At 43.1% G+C, this 22,270-nt stretch overlaps 1 protein-coding gene across 1 annotated transcript in view; it reads right to left on the bottom strand.

Annotated features, from left to right (window-relative positions):
- Positions 1-22,270, bottom strand: part of LOC124004866 (thyroid hormone receptor-associated protein 3-like) — a 78,896-nt gene that overhangs the window by 13,017 nt on the left and 43,609 nt on the right. The window contains exon 2 of the mRNA XM_046313694.1: positions 7,265-7,426. Coding sequence (XP_046169650.1) covers positions 7,265-7,426 — 162 coding nt within the window. The remainder of the gene's footprint in view (positions 1-7,264; positions 7,427-22,270) is intronic.

The following is a 22,270-nucleotide window of genomic DNA, read 5'->3' as shown; positions in this document are numbered from 1 at the left end:
TATGTTATAATTACGTAAAATTCGGGAAAATTAGTTTGCAACGAGCCAGGCGGCCCAAACTGCTGCATATACCCTAACTCTGCGTGCAATGAACGCAAGAGAATTGACACAATTTCACCTGGTTAATATTGCCTGCTAACCTGGATTGCTTTTTAGCTAAATATGCAGATTTAAAAATATATACTCTGTGTATTGATTTTAAGAAAGGTATTGATGTTTATGGTTAGGTACACGTTGGAACAACGACAGTCCTTTACGAATGCGCACGCATCGATTATATGCAACGCAGGACACGCTAGATAAACTAGTAATATCATCAACCATGTGTAGTTAACTAGTGATTATGATTGATTGATTGTTTTTTATAACATAAGTTTAATGCTAGCTAGCAACTTACCTTGGCTTCTTACTGCATTCGCGTAACAGGCAGGCTCCTCGTGGAGTGCAATGTAAGGCAGGTGGTTAGAGCGTTGGACTAGTTAACCGTAAGGTTGCAAGATTGAATCCCCGAGCTGACAAGATAAAAATATGTCGCTCTGCCCCTGGCAGTTAACCCACCGTTCCTAGGCCGTAATTGAAAATAAGAATGTGTTCTTAACTGACTTGCCTAGTTAAATAAAGGTGTAAAAAAAATATTAAAAAACGGACAACTCGGGTGTCCAAAAATACAGATTTCCGATTGTTATGAAAACTTGAAATCGGCCCTAATTAATCAGCCATTCCAATTAATCGTCCGACCTCTAGTTTGGACATCAAAGTACAGCAGAGTAGAGCATAGTAGAGTACAGTAAAGAACAGCACAGCACAATAGAGTAGGATTCAGTGAAGTACAATAGAGTTCAGTACAGTAGAGTATATTAAAGTAGAATAGAATTCAGCACAATACAGTAGAATTCAGTTCCGTACCGTATTCAGAACTGTACAGTTCAGTACATTATAGTGTTCTCAACTCTAGTATAGTCTACTGTGTACTGTACTGAATGCTACTCCACTCTAATCTAGAGTACAGAACTATACACGGCTTTTCTTTACTTTACTGTACTCCACTGTGCTCTACTGTACTGTAATGTACTGTGCTTTCCACATTTTAGAAACATAGATATCTATGTTTGGTTCAGATTTGGTCCGGTCTGGGCCAAATGTAGGCCGGTCCTGACATTTGTAGACGTTGAAATCAAGGCTAGGGCGGACTGACCAAATGTCAACTAACTTTCACCATCCATGGACGTCCGGTATCGGTCTGTGCTCAGTGGATGAGGATGCTGCTGGTTACAGTAAATGGAAAGAGAGGGGGCTCATGGGTAGGTGTCAGTAAGAGCCGTGAGAGGTAACATTAATTGGAGGTAGGGAAGGAGAGAGAGGGAGGATTGTCCGACTCTTCACACTCTTGCTTTGTCCACCAGACGACAGAAATAGAAAGGAAACAGTTATCAGCTTAACATAAACATATTCCAGTGGAAGGGAGGACAGTAGCAGATGACCCACTTGTGGTTTGTGACTACTATGATTTCCCATTTTAGCCTATTAAAATAGCAGAAATCCCATTACAGATCTTTATGAAATGTTGTTACCGATTTGTATTCACTTAATAATTCATAAACAAAATGTATATTAGTAAAACACTATAAATAATTGGTAGGTCTACCTTTACTTGCAACTTCTGTGAACTTTCATTATCCTCTCTCCTCATGAGGGTCAGAAATGAGAAAATATCTTAAAGATATGTGGGATTTTGGTAACAGAATTTCAAGGCACAAGACAATGTTTCTTAAACTTACAGAAGGCCGAAAAAAATGGTTAAGTGTGACACTATTTGGCAGGGGTCTTTAATTCAACATTATTGTGATTTTATATAAGAATAAATAAAAGCTTTAGCTTACTTTAAATGACATGCAGCTTATAAAGGCTTCAGAAACCCTTCATAAACACTACATAAATGTGTAACAAATCATCTAAGGGAAAGGGGGGTACCTAGTCAGTTGTTCAACTGAATGCCTTCAATTGAAATGTGTCTTCCGCATTTAACCCAACCCCTCTGAATCAGAAAGGTGCGGGGGGCTTCCATAATCGACATCCACGTCGTCATCGCCCGGGAACAGTGGGTTAACTGCCTTGTTCAGGGGTAGAACAACAGATTTTTACCTTGTCAGCTCGGGGATTCGAACCAGCAATCTTTCGATTACTGGCCCAATGCTCTAACCACTAGGCTACCTGCTGATCTATAACTATATGTCATGCTTTAAAAAGGGTTCATAAAGGTGGCATAACTGTGTGACAACCACCAATGTGAAATGTGACATAAACCTGTGCTTTATAAAAGGTGGCATAAGCACAGCTTAATAAAGGCCTTATATACCATATTAAATTGAGGCTTCACACAGCATTTATAACCATATCAAGCATCTTGGTAGAGCACTGCAATGCCAGGATAGTGGTTTCGATTCCCAGGGCCAGCCATTCACGTATTTTCATTTTAATCATCTGCAAAATTTGATATATTACATTTTTCTAAAACATTTCTAGGATGGCCCAACTTCTTAACAAAATGCAGTCAGTCACAGCAAAAAAACATTGGTGGCCAATTAAAATCAGTTAGATTTATTTGCCGAATTCCATTTTCTCAGTTTAGTCTTTCCAGGTTTCGGATTTTCCCAATATCTTCAGGTTCTCTTAGTTGTTCACACATTTGAACAAAAAAAAAACAACATTTTCTGTGTCCACAACAATGCTCAAACCAAATCAGGGGATGAGTTTTGAGGTCTGTTAGAAATCTAAGCAACTTTTATTTGTTTTGTGTAGTTGCCCTTTAATTCAGCTCTCATTCACTGCACTGTTGTTTGGTTAGAGAGTTTTCTGTAGTGCAGTAACACATGTGATGATTATGTTTTCCATATACAGCGATTTGCATTGTGACCGCCAATGGAATGGGTGGAGGAAGAGGCCAGCAACACATGGACGTTCAAACGTTTGGACACACCTACTCATTCAAGGGTTTTTCTTTATCTTTTACTATTTTCTATGTTGTAGAATAATAGTGAAGACATAAAAACTATGAAATAGCATCATGTAGTAACACAAAAAAAAGTGTTAATTAAAGAAATCAAAATATATTTTGAGATTCTTCAATTTAGCCACTCTTTTCCTTGATGACAGCTTCGCACACTCTTGGCAATCTCTCAACCAGTTTCATGAGGAATGCTTTTGCAACAGTCTTGAAGCTGGTTGAGAGAATGCCAAGCATGTGCACAGCTGTCGTCAAGGCTATTTGAAGAATATAAAATATATTTTGATTTGTTAAACACTTTTTGGTCAGTACATGATTCCATATGTGTTATTTCAGTTTTGATCTCTTCAGTATTATTATACAATGTAGAAAATAGTACAAATAAAGAAAAACCCTTGAATGAATAAGGTGTTCTAAATCTTTTGACCGGTACTGTATGTATTAGGAATGACCAAAGGTGTCTGACTTTATAGTAAGTACAGCGTCATATTTACGCATATGTTATACATTTCAAAATGTTTCTAACTTTAAATTAAGTAAAGAACCATGTGATATAGTCTTTATGGATGTGTTATGAATGACCAATGATGTCTCACTTCAAACTAAGTATTACAGGACACTACATAAACTGTCAATAGATAGGTTATTACAGTTCTGCTGATTTATGAAGGTTCTCTCATGATCCGTAGGGTGTGAAGTATTTAAATGGGTTGATGGACCTGCAACGCGTTTGTGTGTGTCAAAGCCAAGATGACTTGGAGTAGTCCAACCTGAGACCACCACAACAGGTATTCCTCTTCTGTTCCCATGCTGGAGACCAGGGCTTGATTACAACCTGCTACAATGGTGGCAACATTTTGTAGCTGATCTTTCAGCGGGGGAGTGGGTGAATGTGTCAAAGACCTGATGGACCCAGCACTGCCCGGTATGGCTCGTTTACATTGTTGTGTGGGTTTGTGCACTGAGGAACATTTAACTTGGTTGCAGAAGAAAGCCACTTTCAATTTCTTTAAGTTGGGGGCTTTCATCAAGGTAAGTGTTTCGTGGAGTAACGTCGTCTCCAGGCTACTGCACACACAGCACATATAAGCCTGGGATATCAACCATTCAAAGTTGGCCTTAGTGGGAGTGACCATATAATTCTAAAGGAGTGACCTTACTGAATAAAGTATTTGTCATTGTCACTAGTTAACACTGTCACACCCTGACCATTGTTTGCTTTGTATGTTTCTATGTTTTGTTTGGTCAGGGTGTGATCTGAGTGGGCATTCTTTGTCTATTTCTATGTCTGGCCTGATATGGTTCTCAATCAGAGGCAGGTGTTAGTCATTGGCTCTGATTGGGAACCATATTTAGGTAGGCTGTTTGGTGTTGGGTTTTGTGGGTGATTGTTCCCATCTCTGTGTTTGCACCAGATAGGGCTGTTTTAGGTTTTCACGTTTCTTGTTTTGTTAGTCTGTTCATGTGTAGAGTCTTTATTAAAGAACCATGAATAGAAACCACGCTGCGTTTTGGTCCGCCTCTCCTCCAACTCAAGAAAACCGTTACAAACACAGTAAAAAAGTAATAATTATGGCCAATCCCTGCCCACTTCCACAATTTATCTTCTTACAATTTGACTTGAAATCTAACCCTAACTAATAGTTGGTTATGTCACATTTGACATTGGTGATTATGTCACATAGTTATGCGACATTTATGACCCTCTATAAAGCATCATATATGGCTATAGGTACTTTGTAACACATTTATGACTGAGCTTTCATTTGACATGCTCCTATGAACTTCACAAGTTGGTGATGTCAAATTAAGCACGTCATGCACTGTGGCCCAAACATGGCATGTATAGTCCACACAACTGTTGGAGATCAGCAACCAATCAGGAGCATTTAAAAACTTTGACTAATCGACATAGCAACAACCTTTGTTGGGTCAAAGCATTTCTTACAGTCTATGTGTAGCATATCTGTCAAGACGCAACTCTTATCTCATTTCGATTTGTCACTCTTGTTGTTTTCCATATAGACAGAAAGACGGAAAAAAAAAAACTCTTCGAAAAAAAGTTTCTTGTTTCTGTTTCAAAATCTTCTTCAGGCTCTCTACCCATGTAATGACCTTATACAAAAAATATATATACGTATAAGTCCTTATAAGGTGGACTATGAAGCCCCAAGAATCCCCAAAATTGCCCTCGCTGGAAGCCTGTGTTTCAGACATAAGGAAGTGTATGGCTGCAAACTTTCTACTTTTAAACTCGGACAAAGCAGAGATGCTTGTTCTAGGTCCCAAGAAACAAAGAGATCTTCTGTTGAATCTGACAATTAATCTTGATGGTTTTACAGTCGTCTCAAATAAAACTGAAGGACCTCGGCGTTACTCTGGACCCTGATCTCTCTTTTGATGAACATCAAGACTGTTTGAAGGACAGCTTTTTTCCATCCACATGTATGTAACTTTGCAAAGATCTGAAATTTTCTGTCCAAAAATGAAGCAGAAAAATGGATCCATGCCTTTGTCGCTTGCAGAGCAAGGAGAACTACTACTTCAAGGTCTCAGAGCAAGTTACGTCACCGATTGAAACACTATTTAGCGCGCACCACCGCTAACTAAGCTAGCGTTTCACATCCGTTACAAAAGCACTAAATAAGCTTCAGTTAGTGCTAAATACAGCTGCTAGAATCCTGACTAGAACCCCAAAAAATGTATCATATTACTCCAGTGCTAGCCTCCATACACTGGCTTACTGTTAAGGCAAGGGCTGATTTCAAGGTTTTACTGCTAACCTACAAAGCATTACAAGGGTTCGCTCCTACCCATCTTTCCGATTTGGTCCTGTCGTTCATACGTACAAGGCGCAGGCCTCCTAATTGTCCCTAGAATTTCTAAGCAAACAGCCGGAGGCAGGGCTTTCTCATATAGCGCTCCATTTTTATGGAATGATCTGCCTACCCATGTGAGAGACGCAGACTCGGTCTCAACTTTTAAGTCTTTATTGAAGACTCATCTCTTCAGTGGGTCCTATGATTGAGTGTAGTCTGGCCCAGGAGTGTGAGGGTGAACGGAAAGGCACTGGAGCAACAAACCACCCTTGCTGTCTCTGCCTGGCCGGTTCCCCTCTCTCCACCGGGATTCTCTGCCTCTAAGCCTATTACAGGGGCTGAGTCACTGGCTTACTGGTGCTCTTCCATGCCGTCCCTAGGAGGGGTGCGTCACTTGAGTGGGTTGAGTCACTGACGTGATCTTCCTGTCTCGGGTTGGCGCCCCCCTTGGGTTGAGCCGTGGCGGAGATCTTTGTGGGCTATACTCGGCCTTGTCTCAGGATGGTAAGTTGGTGGTTGAAGGTATCCCTCTTGTGGTGTGGGGGGCTGTGCTTTGGCAAAGTGGGTGGGGTTATATCCTGCCTGTTTGGCCCTGTCAGGGGGTATCATCGAATGGTGCCACAGTGTCTCCTGACCCCTCCTGTCTCAGACTCCAGTATTTATGCTGCAGTAGTTTACGTATCGGGGGGCTAGGGAGAGTCTGTTATATCTGGGGTATTTCTCCTGTCTTATCTGGTGTCCTGTGTTAATTTAAGTATGCTCTCTCCAATTCTCTCTCTGAGGACCTGAGCCCCAGGACCATGCCTCAGGACTACCTGGCATGATGACTCATTGCTGTCCCCAGTCCACCTGGTTGTGCTACTGCTCCAGTTTCAACTGTTCTGCCTGCGGCTATGGAACCCTGACCTGTTCACCGGACGTGCTACCTGTCCCAGACCTGCTGTTTTCAACTCTCTAGAGACAACAGGAGTGGTAGAGATACTCTCAATGATCAAAAAGTCAACTGACATTTACTCCTGGGGTGCTGACCTGTTGCACCCTCGACAACTACTGTGATTATTATTATTTGACCATGTTGATCATTTATGAACATTTGAACATCTTGGCCATGTTCTGCTATAATCTCCACCCGGCACAGCCAGAAGAGCACTGGCCACCCCACATAGCCTTGTTCCTCTCTAGGTTTCTTCCTAGGGAGTTTTTCCTAGCCACCGTGCTTCTACAACTGCATTGCTTGCTGTTTGGGGTTTTAGGCTGGGTTTCTGTACAGCACTTTGTGGCATCAGCTGATGTAAGAAGGGCTATATAAATACATTTGATTTGATTTGAATATGTTGGTTCATCCCTCTTAAGCTGCTTAAAGACAATTTATAGACAAAATAACATGAATTCATAATGTCCTAGTTTGAGGTGGGCCGTAATATGTAAGTAAGTAAGTTACGTTGTTAGCCACCTGTAGCGACGTTTCCTAGATCTGGACCGTGAGCTGCTTCTGGAGCGGGAGACAGAGCGAGATCTGGACCAGGACCCAGAGTGGGACCGAGACTTGGATGCTGACTTCGTTGCCTTGGACATCACCGCAGGCAACCTCTGAGACGACAGCCTGTCAGACAAACAGAGGGGAGTCATGAGTGATCATGGGCATCTATTCAATTTCAACATTTCACCCACATGTTTCATATGCCCACATAGGCAACATTGAATAAGTAGAACAAGGAAAATGTGCTGATCATAGGATAACAATAATAACAATAATTGACTATTATTTAATTTTTGTCATCTGAAACCATTGCGTACAAAAACTGATATTCTTCAAAGAGGCCTACTACATAGGAGATACCCACAATGTAATACAAATTAACAAAATATAGGATTCTTCACATATTTGAAGATGTAGAGCAAAATGACTGTCAAGTAGTACAAGTGGGCGAATCTGTCAATCACTGTGACCAAAGTGTCAGGTGGCAAACTACAACCAGACGGCTAGGCCGCTGAATGATTATCTACAGTCACTGCAGAAACAGAGGGATTAAGATAAAGAGCTGTGACTCGAGAAAACCATGACAACAACACCTCCAAGAGATATAAAGCATTCAAGAGATGCCATACCTCAGAAAAGCGTCTGTGCAAAAATGTGCACTGAAGAAGCTTTAAAAGAAGTGCAAAAAAGCTACTACCGTACACTAACTATTGCTGCCAAAAAAACTGTTGGAGAACAGTGTGGATACTGCAGCTGCAAGTAACATAACCGGTTTCATGTAGTCAGTCAAACCAGTTTCATGTAGTCAGTCATTTGCATTAAGGAATCAGTTTCATTCCAGTGATGGGACTGAACTTTTGACTTGTATTGGTCCCAAGAAAAGATGAGGAACCTTACACTAAGTCTGCGTAAGTATAGACCTTCCCTATAATGGGATAGATGCATTCTAGGCTCGAGCCTCTATACACACTTTATACAGTATATCCAGTAACAAATGGAACAATCATCTTAAATTCCACCAGCCTTTCACATTGTCCCTAATTATTGTGATAGTCTAAGAATGGTGGATGGGAATGTTTGTTTTCTCAAGAGAGAAATCCTTATAGCCAGCTGTTCAAAATTAGACTAATGGCAGCTTTCAGCAAAGGTAAATGAGGAAAGAGCAGGGGTTGTTTCACTACTTACCAAACACCCATCAGTCTCATTGTTAGGGCAGCATTCTATGTTATTTACCTGGCACAGAAAGTCATACTGAAAACTCATTAATCATGCCAATATTTAATAGTATTACAGCCCTGTTTTTGTTCCTGTGTAGATTATTTTAGAACCAGTTTACGTGCAAAGGTGGAAAAGAAAGAGAGAAGGAGCATGAGGAGTGACAGCGACGGCTTTATGAACACGATGGACCAATGAAGGAATAATAAAATACATGGCTGATGTTTATAACACATTTATAACTTTTCAAATCAGCCTCAGCGCTAAATGGAATGTAATAGAAAATGACAGGCAACATTTACAGGTCAGGGGCTTTACTATATCATCATTATACAGGACAGTACAAGATGGTGCCGACAGACACGGTCGCCATGTTTCTAACTCCTAGACAACATTGCAGTGTTTTTGTTGTTTTTGTGTTATTATTTGCTCAGAGCGTTTGTTGTAGTATTATCTAGAGCTGAAAAAAATACTTTTGGACATTAGATCAGCGGTCACTGATCATACATTTCAGCAGAAATTTGGCTTCCCTGACCTGGATCCTTTCTTTGAACTTTCCGAGGCAGCTCTATTCATCCTGGGGGCTGCACCGAAATTCCGACATCAGAGAAGAGGAAGAAGTCCAGAGAAGTGGAAGAAGAAGTGGGGCCCTAGCCAGACTCAAGCGGCGTGAAAACCATCCACTGCTTCTGAGTATATTACTCGCTAACGTTCAGTCCCTGAATAAAGTAAACAAGTTCAGGGCGAGGATCTCCTTCCAGAGAGACATCAGTGACTGTAACACTCTGTTTTACGGAATCATGACTCTCTCCGGATATATTGTCCCCATCCATTCAGCCAGTGGGGTTCTCCATCCATCGTGCAGACAGGAAGAAAAACTCAGGGAAAAAGAAATGTGGAGGTATTGGTTTCATGATTAACAACTCATGGTGTGATTATGGTAACATACTGTACATGAACTCAAGTCCTTTTGTTCTCCTGATCTGGAATACCTCCCCATCAAATGCAGACCACATTACCTCCCAAGATAATTTTATTCGGTCATCATAACTGCAGTGTATATTCAACAGTACAGGGACAAAGTGGAGTTGCAATTCAATGGCTTAGACAAGACGTGTGGAAGGGACTCCAGACAATCACGGATTATAAAGGGAAATCTAGCCATGTCACAAACACACCGTATCACTCCCGGATAAGCTAAACACCTAAGCCTGCTTGGAGAAAAACAACTTTGAAACACCAACACAGACCCCCTCCACTCATGAGAACTGTGTGCTCTCGCTCTCCGTGGCCAACGTGATTAAGTAATTTAAGAGTGATAACCCTCACAAGGCTGCCGGCCCAGGTAGCATCCCAAGCCTCGTAGTCAGAGCATGTGCAGACCAGCTGGCTGGAGTGTTCACAGACATATTCAATCTCTCCAATTCTCAGTCAGTTGTCTTGATGAAAGTGGGGTGTCCGCCATTGTTCCTGTACCCAATAAAGCAAAGGTAACTGAACTAAATTACTATCGCCCCGTAGCACTCACTTCTGTCATCATGAAGTGCATTGAGGCTAGTTAAGGACCATATCACCTCCACCTTACCCAACAATCTAGACCCACTACAATTCGCATACTGCCCCAACAGATCCACGGCTGACAAAATCGCCATTACACTGCACACTGCCCTATCCCACCTGGACAAGAGAAATACCTATGTAAGGAATGCTGTAGACAACAGCTCAGCCTTCAACTCTATGGTTCCCTCCAAGCTCATCACTAAGGTCAGGGCCCTGGGTCTGAACCCATCCCTGTTCAACTGGGACCTGGACTTTATGACGGGCCAAACATGTCTATATACTCAATTATATATACAGTTTATTAGGTACACCCATCTAGTATAAGGTTGGACCCCCCTTCCCTCCAGAACAGCCTGAATTATTTGGTGCATGGAAACTTTCCTCTGGTATCAAGGGGCCTAATCTATGCCAGGAAAAAAATATGAAGATGTGGCTCCAATGGGCCCCCAATCACCAACACTGGACAATTGAGGAGTGGAAAAACATTTCCTGGTCCAAGGAATCACGATTTCTGTTGTATCATGCTGATGGCAGAGTCAGGATTTGGCGTAAGCAGCATGAGTCCATGGACGCATCCTGCCTGGTACAAGCTGGTGGCAGTGGTGTACTGGCACACTTTAGGTCCCTAGACATCAATTGAGCAACGAACGTTTCCGACACCTTGTAGAACCAATTCCCCCAAAGAATTCAGTCTGTTCTGGAGTCAAAAAGGGATCCGACCCGGTACTCGATGGGCGTATCCAATAACTCTGACATTGCTCGTTCTGATATTTTGGATATTTTTTTATTTTACTTTTGATGGATTGATGGCAGCATTCGCGTGAAACTGAAAGCGCGAACCACTGCTTTTAACCAGGGCAAGGTGACCGGAAACATGACCGAATACAAACAGCGTAGCTATTCCCTTCGCAAGGTAATTAAACAAGCTAAACATCAGTATAGAGACAAAGTAGTCACAATTCAACAGCGCAGATACAAGAGATATGTGGCAGGGTCTACAGTCAATCATGGATTACAAAAAGAAAACCAGCCCCGTCATGGACCTGGATGTCTTGCTCCCATGCAGACTAAATAACTTTTTTGCCCGCTTTGAGGACAATACAGTGCCACTGACACGGCCCGCAACCAAAACATGCGGACTCTCCTTCACTGCAGCCGACGTGAGTAAAACATTTAAATGTGTTAACCCTCGCAAGGCTGCAGGCCCAGACGGCATCCCCAGCCACGTCCTCGGAGCATGCACAGACCAGCTGGCTGGTGTGTTTACGGACATTTTCAATCAATCCTTGTCCCAGTCGGCTGTTCCCACATGCTTCAAGAGGGCCACCATTGTTCCTGTTCCCAAGAAAGCTAAGGTAACTGAGCTAAACGACTACCGCCCCATAGCACTCACTTCCGTCATCATGAAGTGCTTTGAGAGACTAGTCAAGGACCATATCACCTCCACCCTACCTGACACCCTAGACCCACTCCAATTTGCTTAACACCCAAATAGGTCCACAGACGATGCAATCTCAACCACACTGCACACTGCCCTAACCCATCTGGACAAGAGGAATACCTATGTGAGAATGCTGTTCATCGACTACAGCTCAGCATTTAACACCATAGTACACTCCAAACTCGTTATCAAGCTCGAGACCCTGGGTCTCAACCCCCCCTGTGCAACTGGGTACTGGACTTCCTGACGGGCTGCTCCCAGGTGGTGAGGGTAGGTAACAACATCTCCACCCCGCTGATCCTCAACACTGGGGCCCCACAAGGGTGCGTTCTGAGCCCTCTCCTGTACTCCCTGTTCACCCACGACTGTGTGGCCATGCACGCCTCCAACTCAATCATCAAGTTTGCGGACGACACTACAGTGGTAGGCTTGATTATCAACAACGACAAGACGGCCTACAGGGAGGAGGTGAGGGCCCTCGGAGTGTGGTGTCAGGAAAATAACCTCACACTCAACGTCAACAAAACTAAGGAGATGATTGTGGACTTCAGGAAACAGCAGAGGGAACACCCCCCTATCCACATCGATGGAACAGTAGTGGAGAGGGTAGCAAGTTTTAAGTTCCTCGGCATCACAGACAAACTGAATTGGTCCACCCACACAGACAGCATCGTGAAGAAGGCCCAGTAGCGCCTCTTCAACCACAGGAGGCTGAAGAAATTTGGATTGTCACCGAAAGCACTCACAAACTTCTACAGATGCACAATCGAGAGCATCCTGTCGGGCTGTATCACCGCCTGGTATGGCAACTGCTCCACCCACAACCGTAAGGCTCTCCAGAGGGTAGAGAGGTCTGCACAACGCATCACCGGGGGCAAACTACCTGCCCTCCAGGACACCTAGACCCCCCGATGTCACAGGAAGGCCATAAAGATCATCAAGGACAACAACCACCCGAGCCACTGCCTGTTCACCCCGCTATCATCCAGAAGGCGAGGTCAGTACAGGTGCATCAAAGCAGGGACCGCGAGACTGAAAAACAGCTTCTATCTCAAGGCCATCAGACTGTTAAACAGCCACCACTAACATTGAGTGGCTGCTGCCAACACACTGACTCAACTCCAGCCACTTTAATAATGGGAATTGATGTAAAATATATCACTAGCCACATTAAACAATGCTACTTAATATAATGTTTACATACCCTACATTACTCATCTCATATGTACAGTATATGTATATACTGTACTCTATATCATCTACTGCATCTTTATGTAATACATGTATCGCTAGCCACTTTAAACTATGCCGCTTTGTTTACATACCCTACATTACTCATCTCATATCTATATACACTGTACTCGATACCTTCTACTGCATCTTGCCTATGCCGTTCTGTACCATCACTCATTCATATATCTTTATGTACATATTCTTTAACCCTTTACACTTGTGTGTGTGTATAAGGTAGTAGTTGTGGAATTGTTAGCTAGATTACTCGTTGGTTATTACGGCATTGTCGGAAGTAGAAGCACAAGCATTTCGCTACACTCGCATTAACATCTGCTAACCATGTGTATGTGACAAATAAATTTGATTCGATTTTCGGATTATGTGCGTATAGTTTCATATTGCTAGGTATTATTACATGCAATGTTGGTGCTGCACCTGCGATAACATCTGCAAATATGTGTACGTGACCAATAAACTTTGATTTGATTATACAAAGTTACAAGACATGACTGGAGAGCTGTATAAGATTCACAGACTGAACAACTAGGCTGCCAATAAAGAAGAGGTCACTCTGGCTCACCTTGAATGTCAACAATGTGTGAAAAACACTCTTCGAAATAAACTAATTGAAAGGATAACGTCATATGGTGCCAGACCAGCAAGTGGATTGGCTCATGAGAGTTGAGAAGATTATCTGATTATTGGGCCTTAAGCAACTACCAATCAGTGGCCAGAGAATGTCCATTCTTCAATAGCACAATCAGTGCCAAACATGTTCCTTACCCCTGTGGAGGGTAAAGACAATTCCTTAATAAGGGGATTCTGGCTATATTCTGAGACTAACCTCATCTGCGGGATCATATGAATCATTCAGTCTATGGACACTCACCATGGCATATGATCTTCGGTCTAAGCGAGCAGGGATCAAAACATTTATTTTTCATTTTGAATGCCGTGAGGAGGAAATTGCAGACTAAACATTGGGAGGACTTCATAAACAGTGCACCAGCATCTAGCAGCACATGCTAGTCATAGAGTATATCCCTGCTACTATTTTAGTGAGTATTGAAATGGATCCCTCCTCCTGCTACTCCTCTATGGTGCTCCTTCCCTCGTTTTTCTTCATTGCAGGCTGCACTTGTTATTTTTGGCTTCCGGGGCTAATTTCCTGAATGCACTGGAATATACTTTTTTGCCTCCCGGGCACATTTCATGACTGGCATTTCAGAGCGTGCTCCCTAAACCCTGGTCAACAGATGGTATGGCATATTATGAAATTAGACATTTTTGCTAAGTACTCTCTGCAGAAGACCTTTATCACCTAGTCACAGTTGATTTATTAGCTGTAGACTATAGCTGTGTAGCTGTGTAACTGCATATACTGTAATACCAAGAATCTGTTTAAAACTCATTAAAGAAACAAGAAAAACATCTGTTTTTCTCGGGACTGGTTTCATATGGCTGAGAATAAACCTTTCTGAAAGCTCTCAAACGCTTGTGAAATGAAACTAAACAGGATGAGGGCCATAACTTTTGCATTCATCCACTAGGTAACTAGAGTATAATCACTTCCTTCACTTCATTTTGTGTGACTGGTTTATCTTACTGGTAAAACCGTGTAGCGAATTGCAGGGGCTAAAACTGGGCAAACTGGGCATTCACTAGGTAACTATTAAATCATGTATCATCATATTTAACTTAAATAGATGCTCCCCTGAATTGTGTGTGACTGGTTTATTCTACTGGTAAAACGGCAAGGACATTTGTAGCCCATTCCAGGTGTAGTTAACTGTAACTTAATAAGTAATTAGTGTCTGTAAAGTGTGATGAATCGTGGGTCCATTTCAGTCAGAGAACAGTGACCCACTTCCAACTGATAACCAGGGGCAGCTGCCTGTCTCTTCCTAACAGAGTGTGCTCCCCAGCCTAATCACTAGGATTTAAACTTCCAAAAGGCTGTGACAAGCATCTACACTAATTATGTACCCTCTACTGACAGACACACAAACACACCCACAGGGCGCCTCGTGCAAAGAGTGACAGTTGCTCAAGCCCGGTCACCTGTTCATTTAAGGGCAAAAGTTGTTCCCGAACAATGGTTGGGCAACTCGATACAGCAGCAAGAGTATAAACAGACACACTCCACTCAATCAACTACACTATCATTAAGACCCGGATGCCTCAGAAGCAGCTGGAATCACATTTGGCATCTATATGGACCACTGAGATGACACTCGCCACAGCAACTGTCACTGATGTTGTCTTTGGTAACCAAAATGGACCAGAAATGTGGGCATCATTGTCAGGGTGTCAGAGTTTTCCCTCAAGACTTGGTTTTATAGAGGCAGTTCATGGATTGCCAAGCGGACTCTGCTGCTAGAGTCCAGATCAGAGGATAATTATTATGTTTCTTAAAGTTGCCTTATTACCAAATAAGCCCATTGTGACTTGATTTAGGCCTATTAACAATGGCACTCTCAGATAAGAATGAATTCAACCACGGCCGCTTCATTGTGATTTTCTGCAGCAAACTCAGCACCGAACAAAGTTGACAAACCAACGATGAATCGGACAATGCAACAACAATCACTAAAACCATACCAAAAAAAGACTCACCCGGTAACTGAAAGGCTGAGAAAAGTAATGTGCTTTGTTTTCTCAGAGTGAGAAAATACAGCGCCCCCATAGCAGTGTGGTCTCACTAAAAGTTCAGTGTCTGTCTACGTGAGACAGTCTCTCTGTTGGGTACAACCGCCACAGCGAGTTCACATCCACTCACACCAACGGAGTAGGATTCATGTGTGGTACATATAAATCACTCTTTGTTGCTACTTGAGACTTCTTTTTTAAAAACTCCTCAGTCAGCACTATAATCAGTATGTTTATTTCTTGGGCTGCTGTAAATAGGCGAAAACGTTAATGTGTAGCTATGTGAGCTTTTGATTTACACAACTGTTGTCCTGAAAATACATAGTAGAAAATTACTGAGGCATCCTCAAATCGTGAGGATATGCGTCTTAACTTGTTGCTATCAAGATGGAACTCAACAGCTTAAAGGTCCTCTCTATTTTGGTCCGTTGTGAACAGCATGGCAAATGGCAAACTATCATTCCTTATTTTAGCAATGTGGTGAGATTATGTATATGTTAGGTCTTGCCTATTGACAGATATTTTCATTCAAATGTAGGCTAAAGCTGTAGATATCCTGTGCATTTGGTCAACTTTCAGTGTTAGCCATTCTACCGGGGCCAAAGTTATGACAGTCACACACAAGTGACATTACCCCAGAGTTGGCCGTGTCAAAAACTCCATATCAAATTGTCGACTTCTCCTGTGAACATTTTGGACTGTCTGAAAAGAAATGACACGTAAATTGTGAATCCTGTGAAGAGGCAGGTGTTGATACAACACCCTTGTCGATTCAACACCCCGACACTGGAGTGCCAGTTACAGGGGTATCCTCAAATGTACACCATACAGAATTCACAGCATCAACTGTAGGCTAGTCAACAACACAGCATACATACTGTGAAAGATCACAAGGCCGATTACTGTAAATCCCATTGCTTTACAATGATCCCCGTGAATAAGCAAATAGAAAAGTTATTGTTACTAAAACATTTTTTTTTTGAAAAGTGACAGTACAGCACAGCTTCTTTGTTATAAGGACCTGTGCCGGGATACCGGTGGGGATGTGGTTACGCCTTTCTCCTGTGTACATTTGAACAAGATATTATTTGCTCTAAGGGAACAATATAAGGCAGGATCCTAGAGCACACTGCAACAGGATATATGATATGATGTAGTGATTACTTCTGCCAAGGGTGGCACAATCAACCCTGTCCCATTCTTTTCTTTTTTTTTGCTCATAAATCATTTGAAATTATATTTGAGGGGTGAACAATGAATTGAGTTTGCACTATGCAACTGATGCATTCATGGGAGAAAAAAAGCTGAACACTTCACTGGCTGACTGAACTGAAGCTCTAGCGTTGCTGATCGATCAATCCATCGACAACAAGGAATGCAATTTAGAGTGACATCGAGCTGTCGACTTTCTGTAGCTTAAGAAATGGTGTCAAAGAAATCCCAGAGAAATGCAAACATAACATTGCTACCGAGACGTTCGTCTATATAATAGTAACGACACTATCGTGCCATGAGAATAACCTCACATGTGATACATTATATCATGTATAGTAGCTGGCGGGGATACAAGGACACACTAGAGCAAGGACAGACAGGCTATAGCTTACCTCCGATGTTTCTGTTTTTTTCACGCTCCTCTGGCGGGTCCGGGTCGTATAGCTTCTTGGGTGACAGCAGGCGGAGGACCCGTTGCTGTCACAATATCAACCAAATAATTTTAGATGATAGGTTGCAATCCGAATAAACAGGCCAGATAAGCTAACTTTGACTACTGCGTGTCAATCATCGTATTGACCGAAAAATGTGCGGGGTAGACGTTTATCAGCTCGTTCAACAAGCCTTTCATCAGATCGGTTTCGTATTCATGTCACATTAAATAGCTAGAGCAGTTGTAATGCGACACTGCACTGTGCGCTCACGAGGAATGAATTCAAAAGTGGAGAAATTCTCCGAGAACGCATACAATATGAAGCAATAGTACTGGCTACAGTAGAGCCTTCCTTCGCAGCGCAGCAGGGGGTGTGACTAGTGCTCGGTGCACGCACACAGGTCAAATTTCCTTCCTGGTATCCCCCGGTCAAACGTACACAGAACAAAAATGTAAATACGTCATGTAAAAGTGTTGGTCCCATGTTGCATGAGCTGAAATAAAATATTACAGAAATGCTCCATATGCAAAACAAAAAGAGAGGTTATTTTCTCTCAAATATTGTGCACAAATTTGTTTACATCCCTGTTAGGGAGCATTTCTCCTTTGCCAAAATAATCCATCCACTTGACAGGTGTGGCATATCAAGAAGATGATTAAACAGCGTGATCATCACACAAGTGTACTTCTTGCCGGGGACACAATGCCACAGATGTCTCAAGTTTTGAGGGAGTGTGCAATTGGTATGCTGACTGCAGGAATGTCCACCAGAGCCGTTGCCAGATAATGTAATGGTAATTTCTCTACCATAAGACGCCTCCAACGTTGTTTTAGAGAATTTGGCCGTACATCCAACCGGTCTCACAACCGCAGACCACGTGTATGGCGTTGTGTGGGCGAGCGGTTTGCTTTGTTTACAGAGTGCCCCATGGTGGCTGGTGTGGTTATGGTATGGGCAGGCATAAGCTATGGACAATGAACACAAGTGCATTTTATCGAGGGCAATTTTAATGCACAGAGATACCGTGACAAGATCCTGAGGCCCATTGTCATGCCATTCATCCACCGCCATCACCTCATGTTTCAGCATAATAATGCACGCCCCCATGTCGTAAGGATCAGTACACAAATGTCCGTTCTTCCATGGCCTGCATACTCACCAGTCATGTCACCCATTGAACACGTTAGGGATGCTCTGGATCAACGCGTACGACAGCATGTTCCAATTCCCGCCAATATCCATCAACTTCGCACGTCCATTGAAAAGGAAAGGGACAACATTCCACAGACCACAATTAACAGCCTGATCTACTCTATGCGAAGGAGATGTGTTGTGCTGAATGAGGCAAATGGTGGTCACACCCGATACTGACTGGTTTTCTAATCCATGCCCCTACCTTTAAAAAAATATATATATGTGACCAACAGATGCATATCTGTCACGTTCTGACCTTTGTTTCCTTTGTTTTGTATTTATTTAGTATGGTCAGGGCGTGAGTTGGGGTGGGCAGTCTATGTTTGTTTTTCTATGATTTGGGGATTTGTATGTTTCCGCGAGTGTGGTTCTCAATCAGAGGCAGGTGTCATTAGTTGTCTCTGATTGAGAATCATACTTAGGTAGCCTGGGTTGCACGGTTTGTTTGTCTATGTTAGTTGCTTGTGTCAGCACAGGTCTCATTTATAGCTTCACGGTCGTTTTTGTGTTCAGTGCTTTCTTTAATTAAATACTCATCATGAACACATACCACGCCGCATTTTGGTCCTCCGATCCGATCTGTGTTCTCTGTCATTTGAAATCCATAGATTAGAGCTTAATGAATTTATTTAAATTGACTGATTTCCTTACATGAACTGTAAAATCTTTGAAATTGCTACATGTTGCGTTTATATTCTTGTTCAGTATAGTTACACTAGCAAAATGTTTTCTACTTCTTCCGCAACTGCGTGTTACACAGTAACAAAGTCCACCAAACTCCACTACAGCGCTTCTACAGAAATGTCATTGGTCATGTACGCTGCATACGCAGTATAAGAAAGAATCTAAGGCAGGCGAGAGGTCTTATAGACATGTTCCATAATTTGTCGCTATACTACAGCAAGTTATTTCTGTCCTGGCATAAATTGGACAGGAGGATGATGATGAAGACTGAAATGATGACGGTGGCATGAAACCTTGCACAAATCTTTCAATATCTACCGTACGTGATCGACATATTAATTCATCAACAGACCTGAGTGTTTGGACCAAATGGATGCACTGACAGTTCAGGTCCTGGGGTTACAGTGACATTGCCTTGAGCTGTGTAATTGCATGGCAAATTTTGGCACGTATGTTAGGATGTATCAAGCTAACACAGTCTCGAAAAGACAGCGAACTAACAAGCCCTTAGGCAAAGTTCTGTTGAGTAGTATTGAGCCCATTCAAATCGCAAGAACCACAAGCCCAACTATTGACGTATATTTACATTTACATTTAAGTCATTTAGCAGACGCTCTTATCCAGAGCGACTTACAAATTGGTGCATTCACCTTATGACATCCAGTGGAACAGTCACTTTACAATAGTGCATCTAAATCTTAAAGGGGGGGGGGTGAGAGGAATTACTTATCCTATCCTAGGTATTCCTTAAAGAGGTGGGGTTTCAGGTGTCTCCGGAAGGTGGTGATTGACTCCGCTGTCCTGGCGTCGTGAGGGAGTTTGTTCCACCATTGGGGGGCCAGAGCAGCGAACAGTTTTGACTGGGCTGAGCGGGAGCTGTACTTCCTCAGTGGTAGGGAGGCGAGCAGGCCAGAGGTGGATGAACGCAGTGCCCTTGTTTGGGTGTAGGGCCTGATCAGAGCCTGGAGGTACTGAGGTGCCGTTCCCCTCACAGCTCTGTAGGCAAGCACCATGGTCTTGTAGCGGACGCGAGCTTCAACTGGAAGCCAGTGGAGAGAACGGAGGAGCGGGGTGACGTGAGAGAACTTGGGAAGGTTGAACACCAGACGGGCTGCGGCGTTCTGGATGAGTTGAAGGGGTTTAATGGCACAGGCAGGGAGCCCAGCCAACAGCGAGTTGCAGTAATCCAGACGGGAGATGACAAGTGCCTGGATTAGGACCTGCTCCGCTTCCTGTGTGAGGCAGGGTCGTACTCTGCGGATGTTGTAGAGCATGAACCTACAGGAACAGGCCACCGCCTTGATGTTGGTTGAGAACGACAGGGTGTTGTCCAGGATCACGCCAAGGTTCTTAGCGCTCTGGGAGGAGGACACAATGGAGTTGTCAACCGTGATGGCGAGATCATGGAACGGGCAGTCCTTCCCCGGGAGGAAGAGCAGCTCCGTCTTGCCGAGGTTCAGCTTGAGGTGGTGATCCGTCATCCACACTGATATGTCTGCCAGACATGCAGAGATGCGATTCGCCACCTGGTCATCAGAAGGGGGAAAGGAGAAGATTAGTTGTGTGTCGTCTGCATAGCAATGATAGGAGAGACCATGTGAGGTTATGACAGAGCCAAGTGACTTGGTGTATAGCGAGAATAGGAGAGGGCCTAGAACAGAGCCCTGGGGGACACCAGTGGTGAGAGCGCGTGGTGAGGAGACAGATTCTCGCCACGCCACCTGGTAGGAGCGACCTGTCAGGTAGGACGCAATCCAAGCGTGGGCCGCGCCAGAGATGCCCAACTCGGAGAGGGTGGAGAGGAGGATCTGATGGTTCACAGTATCGAAGGCAGCCGATAGATCGAGAAGGATGAGAGCAGAGGAGAGAGAGTTAGCTTTAGCAGTGCGGAGCGCCTCCGTGATACAGAGGAGAGCAGTCTCAGTTGAATGACTAGTCTTGAAACCTGACTGATTTGGATCAAGAAGGTCATTCAGAGAGAGATAGCGGGAGAGCTGGCCAAGGACGGCACGTTCAAGAGTTTTGGAGAGAAAAGAAAGAAGGGATACTGGTCTGTAATTGTTGACATCGGAGGGATCGAGTGTAGGTTTTTTCAGAAGGGGTGCAACTCTCGCTCTCTTGAAGACGGAAGGGACGTAGCCAGCGGTCAGGGATGAGTTGATGAGCGAGGTGAGGTAAGGGAGAAGGTCTCCGGGGGACACATCCTTTTAATCTTTGCTTTGTATCTTGACGTGGACCAGATAGAATAGAACATAGATAGATAGAATGTACATAGTAATAATTTTTCCCATGCCATGTAGGCCTACAGCTTTCCAGAGGTAAGCCTACAAGTGACCCACAAGTAACCTAAAAATAAACCCTCGCATAGACACAACTAGAATACCCAAATATGAACTAGCCAGTGGTGGAATAATTACCCAATTGTCATACCTGAGCAAAAGTAAAGATACATTAATAGTTTAAAAAATGACTAAAGTAAAAGTGAATATCACCCAGTAAAATACTACTTGAGTAAAAGTAAAACAATATAAGGTTTTAAAGATAAGTCTAAAAACTACATTGAATTGCTCAAATATACTTAAGTATCATAAGCAAAAGTTTATGCTATATTAAACAAACCAGACAGCACAGTGTTGTCACGACTTTCACCGAAGTCGGCTCCTCTCCTTGTTCGGGCGGCGATCGACGTCACCGGCTTTCGAGCCATCGCCGCTCCATTTCTCATATTCCATTGGTTTTGTCTTGTTCCATTACACACCTGGTTTTCATTCCATAATTACTGCATGTATTTAGTCTTCTGTTCCCCTCAATTGTCTTTGTTTGTAATTGTTTGTTTGTTATGTGGATTATTGTCAGGCGCTTTACTTTTGCAATGTTCTGTGTTTTTGGCACGTTATTGTTTTTATGTGCTGAAATTTTTGGAACTGAAATAAAGTGCGCCTGTTCACTACACTCTGCTCTCAAGCACCCGACTTCGCCTCCCATACACACCCTTGACAAGTGTTCTTGTTTTTTTTAATTGATGGATAGCCAGGGGCACACTCCAACACTCAGACATCATTTACAAATAAAGTATTTGTGTTATTGAGATTGCCAGATCAGAGGCAGTCACACAGTCCACATGTCACATGTCAACCGGAGGGTGGCAGAGACCGTGCTCGAGAGATTAACGACACTCAGGTGTCCTATTTACTTATTATTATTTCTCTGTTAAAATAAGTGTGTTTTCGGTTGTCCTTTGCTGAAGCATGAAATATGTGCCGTGTGCGATTGACTTCTGAGTGAGTTTTCGATACTTAATGTTTGTTGTTTTACCAGTGATACTGTGATCCTTCCGTTACC

This window comes from Oncorhynchus gorbuscha, linkage group LG19, assembly GCF_021184085.1.
Source record: "Oncorhynchus gorbuscha isolate QuinsamMale2020 ecotype Even-year linkage group LG19, OgorEven_v1.0, whole genome shotgun sequence".
NCBI lineage: Eukaryota > Metazoa > Chordata > Actinopteri > Salmoniformes > Salmonidae > Oncorhynchus > Oncorhynchus gorbuscha.
This window is presented reverse-complemented; position numbering and strand designations above follow the sequence as displayed.